The 7,599-nt window shown below is 40.0% G+C and overlaps 1 protein-coding gene across 1 annotated transcript in view; it reads right to left on the bottom strand.

Annotated features, from left to right (window-relative positions):
* kcnk10b (potassium channel, subfamily K, member 10b) overlaps positions 1 to 6,070 on the bottom strand; it is a 17,469-nt gene extending 11,399 nt beyond the window's left edge. The window contains exons 1-2 of the mRNA XM_035673437.1: positions 5,768 to 6,070; positions 1,943 to 2,358 (exon numbers count right to left, since the gene is read on the bottom strand). Of these exons, the coding sequence (XP_035529330.1) occupies positions 1,943 to 2,358; positions 5,768 to 5,822 (471 nt within the window). The 5' untranslated portion in view covers positions 5,823 to 6,070. The remainder of the gene's footprint in view (positions 1 to 1,942; positions 2,359 to 5,767) is intronic.
* Between the last annotated feature and the right edge of the window lie 1,529 nt (positions 6,071 to 7,599).

Raw genomic sequence — 7,599 nt, 5'->3', positions numbered from 1 at the left:
AAGATATCACACTATGTATAGATAGAAAAACATTTCTCACAGTAAAGACGACTGTGCTGTTATAGCCGTGAGCTACTTTCCTTATTTAAAAACATGTGGGTGTTGTTAAAGCCTTGCCCTGGAATTTCATACCGACCTAATACATTTATTGTTGAGGGTATTCAGATACAACTTAGCTATTCAATCTATTTCTCAAAACAACCTACTATGCTATTGTAACAAAAACGGTAGGTCTTGTTTACTACTATTACGATTGTGTACATACAAAATAAAGGTCACAGGACTTATTTTTTATGAGGATAAACATCTCGGGACATAGACAGTTATTTGCCCTTTTCTCAGAGATTATTTTAATGTACTGTTATGCAACATAAAGCTGAATGTGCAAGCATGCGCTGTACATTAGTTTCTCAGTGTCACTGAGAATAATGGGTATCTCCGTGGTGACCCTGAAGGTATTATTGTGCTTCCTGCTAAAGGATGGACCTGCCTCTAAGTCTGCACATGACATTTACCCATCGACTGTCAACAACCAGGGGGCAGAGAGTAGGGGGTGTATCTTTTGATCGTGCTAGTCATTAAATAATCAATTTATTGACTCAGCACAGCAGGAAGAAACCTATTAAAATTGATGCTAAAGATGTTTGTAAATTAGCATTATAAGAGCATTTATTAAGGTTCTGTTCCATTTAGTGTAGCAGAGCCTTTATGGTGAGCCAACATGCACATTAGCACTGACTCTGTTTGACCTGTATGGAAAGGAACCTTGATTAGTATCATTGGTAAAACCTGTGTTTACCCTACAATTTTATATTAAAATGGCTCCTTTAAAAAAAGTCTGTGGTAGAGAGGCTGAGTAATAGAGTTTAATTAGGTATAACACATTAGCATCTCAAAAGGTCATTCTCAATGTCTGTCTTTGTAGTAGAAACTAGACACACAATCTGTAATTATGATGAGGCACTGTAAATACTTCTTTATGAGGTGAAAACAAGCAACCAATACACGAGTTTGAGAATGGAAGTTCATTCTTGACCTTGAGAACAGTAAATGTGACAAAATGGTCTCAACTGCTTCTTTCACCAGTTGGAAGCAGTGGAAACAAGTTGTGAACACAGCATTTGTAAGCAGGTAAGGAGCAACTTGATGAATTTAAGTCCAATATTTACCCTTTCTACCCATTCCCAGAGGAAATATCAGGCTCTATAGCTGCTAAATGCTTCACTATCTTCAGTAGCTAGTCCCTAACTTTGTCAGTCTGCTGTTTGGTGTTAAAGCAGGTGGCATACAGTGAGTATATTAGAGTTTCACTGAAAACGGGGTGCCTGGATAGCTCACCTGTGGCCCTTTGCTGCGTGTCATCCCCTCTGTCTCTACCCCCTTGCCTGTCTATCTTAAGCGGTCCTATCTAATAAAGGGAAAGAGGACCCAAACGTTTTTTTTTACATTAATTTCATTTCACATTGTCATTTGATAGATTGTTAAAATATAAAAAATAACATAATAATAAATAAAAACAAACGTGACGTGTTGTTGCATAACAGGTTTAATGGGCTTCATTTGTTGAAGGACAATCTGGACATGAAAGGAAGTAGCATCCAAGCTTTTCAAGATCATGTGACAAGCTAATGAAACCAGAATTAATTACCCCGAGAGTGTCTAATTACCCCTGATAGCAATCATTATCAAACTGCTGCTATAAAGGTCAGTCCTCTGACTTTCTTCCTCTTATCTACCAATCAAATTGAATGCCACTCAGTATTATTTAACAGATCATTTTCATAGGTTTTCTTATCTTCCTATCCTCTTATAAACTAATGTGTTGATGATGAATAGATTCAACATAAGCAATTTACTATTCCAGGGCTGTCTGTGCAGTTGAAAGGAGAAAAGTCTATTAAATGTGAATGTTTAAAACTCCAAAAGCTAAAAAGTCACTCACCTTGATGAGTGCTTCCAGCTCATTAGGAGTAACACAGGGGTGTCTCTCCAGGAACGAAGCCTTCTCCAGAGTGATGCTGGTCTTCTGGTTACTCTCAAATGGCTGCTCCAGAGCATTAAATGCCAGACCTCCACAAACCAGGTAGAGAACGACCACGATGAACACTGCCAGCACCGTCTTCCATTTCATCACTGAGTGGAGGGCCGCCACTGAGCCGTCGCAGCTGGTGTCCATGCTGGCCACCACGCTGGCAGAGCGGGAGGAGATGGACAGGCGTGGCAGTGGACAGTGACCGTTGGTCTTAGGGTCACAGCCCATAGGGTTCTGCATAGTGGCCACACTGGCCTGGACTAGACTGGACTTCGCCATGCCAGACTGGACCTTTTTGGGAGGGACCAGGTTGGTCTGGACCGCCACTAGAAAAGAGTGAAAGGAAAGGGAAGATTTATTTATGCTTTGTTTAAATTTGTGTTGGAGGATACCAAGACAGAACCAGCAATTGTGTATGTATCGTATGAAAGTAATTCTGATGATTTTGCAAATAAAATTGAACAGACTGTTCTAATAATTGGCTAAATGACTCTGTGACAGACTGGATATGAAAAAATGTGAGGACAGATTGAATAATTAGAAAAATATCTTCTGAGATTTTGTTTTCTAGGCAGTCTTTGAAATGATAACACGGGGCATTTCCAATGTTGATGTGTTTACAGATCCCTAGGTTTGTCCCTTTTTCTTGGTCTGTGATAACTAGTCCGTGGCAATTATAAGAAATTTAAAATGAATGCATTTAATGAGCTTAATCACAGTATTTTTTCCCACTTTTAAACTTTTAGGTAGCTTACATGTCAACTACAGTAACAACAAAAGGGCCAATAGTTTATAAATGGTTTCCACTTTCCAAGGACTTGCAAAAAAAAGGGACAACAATACAACTTTTCAATGTTTTGAGACCAAATGGGCTCTTCGTGCGATACAGAAGTATAAAAATTGATAGTCTGCTTCTATACCTGAGGAAAGCCTTGAAACGTTGTACATTTTTTTTAAATTTAATAAAGTAAATTATTGTAAAGGAAGAATAACAGTGTTGTGATTCATTGGGAAGCAGACATCACAGCACAGGTTTGGACTACTTTATAAGGACATAAACACAAGCTCATTACAGCAATTGAAAATCTATACCCCTCTGTATGAACCATTAAAAGGTAATTTCTTTCCATTACTCTGAGGTAATAAGAGGCACTTCAGAAAGCCAACACTCAAAGCTATCAGCACAAATGCCTTTTATCTGGCCTACTGCACAGCTGTGTCAAAGCCAGACAGCCAGCGAGACTCTCTTTCATCTCAACATCTTTCCATGCTGAGAATTTGTTTCTGGTTCTACACATACGGTAAAAGCAATTAGTCCTGTGAAATGGAGCCTTAAAGGCGACAGCCACAGCCTTAATCACTAATGCAGAAAACATCGTAATTTAATTCATGTAATCATTGAAAAACCTGAATAGACATTCTGAAATAATCAAATGATTGCCTGAAGACTGCATGGATGTATATACACAAATAAGGTATTATACAAATATTTAAACACCACTTTATGACTAAACCCTTACAGTATTGCTAGGTGGAGGAGAAAAAATTAGTTATCCTTTTTGCTGAGGAGCAGAATAAAAATTTTGTAATAGACCGCAAGTACCACTTTCGGTCATTGGCTTCTGGATGGGTTTTTATAATAAATGCATGTGTGCTGGAGCAGGTCAACCAAGTGGCAAGCAGCACCTTGGAGGCAGCCAGATTCCTTCAATGTCTATAATGCATTGCATAAGCTACTCAGAGCTCTGGCCTTCACCCCTTGACGCCCACCGACTCTCAGAGATCGGATGGTGTGCCTCAGAGCCATGGGCGGAGTCTGCTGTCTACAAAGATGCAACTCTGGAAGGTAGGAAAAGGAAATTGATTTGTTTAAGGGAAACACTCTTTTGTTTAATGGGATGGTATCACTTATGGGATACGCTGAGTAAAACATGTGCACTCAAACACACACACACACACACATACACCCCACCCTGATGAGTCAAGGACATCCTCATTCTCTGATCCAGGAGCTATAAATCTTGTTAGTTAATCCCTGTATCATGAGTGAATCAATAACAGCAAAGTGGTGCCACAAGCTTAGGAAGGTGCAAAAGTGCCACTTTCAATTTACAGTGTATGCCTTTAAGGGCGGTGGCTTTGGCTATTTTTAGAACGTGAGGTGAATTAGAAAATTAAGAGCGATAGGTGAAGCAGCAGAAAGACTATGACCCTACATCAATATCCTCAGCTGTTTTTGGTTCAGTCGTTTTGATGGATGCAGTAGAGCATCCAGTAACTAGTCTTACTAAGACATTAATTGCTTTTCATCTCATCTGGTGAGTTAGTGAATTTCAATGAATCAGCACCATGCAGCAGGACAGAGGTAGCTATACAGTGTAGGGCAATTCAGAAGTCTCACTGACTTTAGTGTAGCTAAGTTATAAAAAAAAAAACAAATGTAATAAAATCATGAGTAAAATAAAAAAGGTCTATATCTAAAATTAGAGGTAAAACCAGAGCTGTGACATAGCCTACTTTGGTTTTGGTTTCAAACTGATTCGCTTCATATTGATTTTTGCAAATTAAATAAGGCCTGAGTGGAAAGCAGTGCTTTTTATCTGATATTATCTGAGCTCTCTCAGCTCTCACTCTCTGTCTCCAGCTTGTCTGGCCGAAGCAGAGGAAATGTTCACTGGAGGATCTGGTCCATCAAAGAGATGTTCCTCAAAAAAGAATAAGAGAATATATAGGTGATGGTGAGGATTTTGAGAAGGAAAGTTTGCATTAATCATTTATCAAACTGTTTTAGCGGGGCACAGTTGGGGCAACAGTTTATCAACATTTCTGCATGTCAGCTGCACAAAAGCATTATTTACCCACTGGTAAACAAAATGCAAAACTAAGTGTAGTAATAGTAAACATGAATTTTGGGTTTGCTCAGGTCGGCTCTTGGCTCACTTATTCCCTATGGCACTGGACAGGTTGTAGGCGTTTAACTCACCAGCTGAGCCTCAAATCAAGTCAGCCTGAATAACACACGACTTCCGGCAGAAACTAATAGAACAAAATAAAACCTTTACTGAGAAAGTTGCAGAATAGACCTAGTCTTTCTCTGCATTTGTGTCAAAACAAAATGAAATCATTTCATAGAGCTCGAAGACCAAGCAAAATGTCCATATTTAAAAAAAACATTACATTACAGGGAATGGATGAGCCTGTTTCCTGTAAAATGGTTACAATCAATAGTGAGTGACCAGACATGTCTCTAAAAATAACGCATGTCTGGTAGTTAAGTTAGGGAATTATAGCCTCATGCAGAGAATTTTGTGCCGCAACTGCTTTACGCATCGTTGCTTTTAAGGCAACAACTTTACATGCTTTTATTTTTACACACTCTCCGGTTTCACCTCTGGTTATTCCCGTTAACTTTGCGCGGCTGTGGCTCCGCTTCCAGGAGTGCTGCCTTCCACAGCTGAGCACAAGGAGAAGGGAGAATAAAGAAATAACCACCCCCCCCAGCCGCTTTGTCTTGTGTTAAGGTTCCTTTTTGCAGGATAAATAAACACATAAGAGAAAATACGAAATGAACAAAATAATGATTAAGAAATTGTGCAAAACTGCCGGAGGATAATATAGGCTGGTGTAGTAATTTATTGCGCCTCAGTCTGGATTAAGATGTTACTGAGATTAAGAGTAATATTAAATGACAAATATCAATACTTAACAGACAATAAGAAAACTGTATTTACCAACCTTGTTCCGGGTCCCAGTTAACTTGTTTCCTTGGGGTTTCTATTGGAAATTTCATCTTATTTTTTTATTGTTCTCTATCAAAACGTAGAGAAATCTGTTCAGTGCGATTATGAAAAATAGGCAACAATAACCAGTTTACGGAGAAATCTTCTCCCACATCTTCGGCACATGATGTTTTCGTGGATGTGGGTCTAAATTGAACGGAGGAATAAACGCATCGTAAAACCGCATTGTCTGCCTCTACTGCCCCCCCTCCTCCTCCTCCTCTTTTTTTCCTCCACCTCGCTTGGACGCGTGGTGTTCGCCTGACAGACTGAGATACTTGTGAGACCTTCTACTGAGCTGTCGCACCAAACCTCATCCCTTCTCACACACACACACACACCAGTGGTCCGATCCAGAAACACAGCCAGTGTGTCCATGTAAGCAACTTTACCCACGCGTTACGCCAGTACCGAGAACAACGGGGGAAGGATGCTCTCCTCCCTTTCATTCCCAAAGCGCACTACTCCACCTGCATTTTTATTCTAACTAGCTGGAGGAAATTAGCTTCTAGCTTTGCATCAGCTACATTTTCATTTTTATAATCCGTTTTTGAATACTCACTCTTGTTGTTTTTTCCTCCAAAAACAGGATTATCCTTTCATCGTTTGGCAACCGGTGACTGAGCACATGGTGCAGGGCGGCAAGTCAGAGATGTATGCCAAATCAGCAGCAGACTTGATCCATTACATCATTCGCATGTATGAGAAACAGTGCATTATTTATGAACAGGTCGCCTCCTCCATCCCCTCAGACTCGCCGTGTAGCCTAAATCAGATGATGACGCTGACCATTACAGTGTAATTATGTAGCCTATGTATTATGCCAAATTACTTTCCGCAAATATTAAATAAGAATAAGCCTGTTGGTTTGTAGTACATGAAACTCAACTATTTTTACTTTTGTTCAGATGATTCTGAAGTCAAAATGTCCTACAGGTGCTGCATGTTTTCAAGTTGGGTTGCATTTAAAGGATTATATTCTTGTTACCAGTAGCAACAGCGTGTGGCTGGTATCTTGTGTGTGTGTGTGTGTGTATGTGTGTGTGTGTGTCATTACGGCAAAATATGGTCCAGGGAACACCTACTGTACCAGCACCTACCACAGAAGCGGCTTTGAATACCTTTCAAGGTGTTTGGGCTGTATGTCTGTCTGCCTGGGGACAGATTTTGTCACAATCGTGCAAGATGCAGTCAGAAAAATGTAAAGGTGTGGATTCCACACCTTTACAAATGCAGTAACCAGAAATAAAAAAAAAATAGTAAAGTGCATAAATGTAGGTACTGTATTTGTAGAACAAACAATAAGGGGCAGTTGTGAATATGCTATAATATAGTGTAAAGATATAAGAGAGACTATATGTACAAAATAACAGTTATTTAAAAAAATTAATGAATGAAGAGCTGTACAGTTTGTAGGAATGTGAAAAATATTGCTGAGGGGATGTGCAAGTTAGCAGTGTGACATACTGTTTAATGATATTGCAATGTGCAAGATAAAAACGGAATAAACGGATAAAAGGGAAGTGCATTAATGTAACGCATATAAGAGTCAGTGTCAGTGGGGGTCCCAGGCCTTGTTGAGGAAGCCAGCTGCAGATGGGGAAAAAACTCTTCTTGTGGCAGGAGGTGCCAGGGGGAAGTGTCTCAAAGAGTTTGTGTCCAGGGTGGGGAGTGGTCAGTCACAATCTTACCAGTACGCCTCAGGGTCCTGGAGGCAAACAGGTCCTGGAGGGATGGCAGATTGCAGCCGATTAACTTCTCAGAGGAACGAATGATACACTGCAGTCT

Source organism: Morone saxatilis, unplaced genomic scaffold (assembly GCF_004916995.1).
Source record: "Morone saxatilis isolate NCDOM2014 unplaced genomic scaffold, NCSU_SB_2.0 Contig3, whole genome shotgun sequence".
Taxonomy (NCBI): Eukaryota; Metazoa; Chordata; class Actinopteri; family Moronidae; genus Morone; species Morone saxatilis.
The sequence above is the reverse complement of the archived record's forward strand: the minus strand, read 5'-3'. Positions and strand labels throughout refer to the sequence as shown.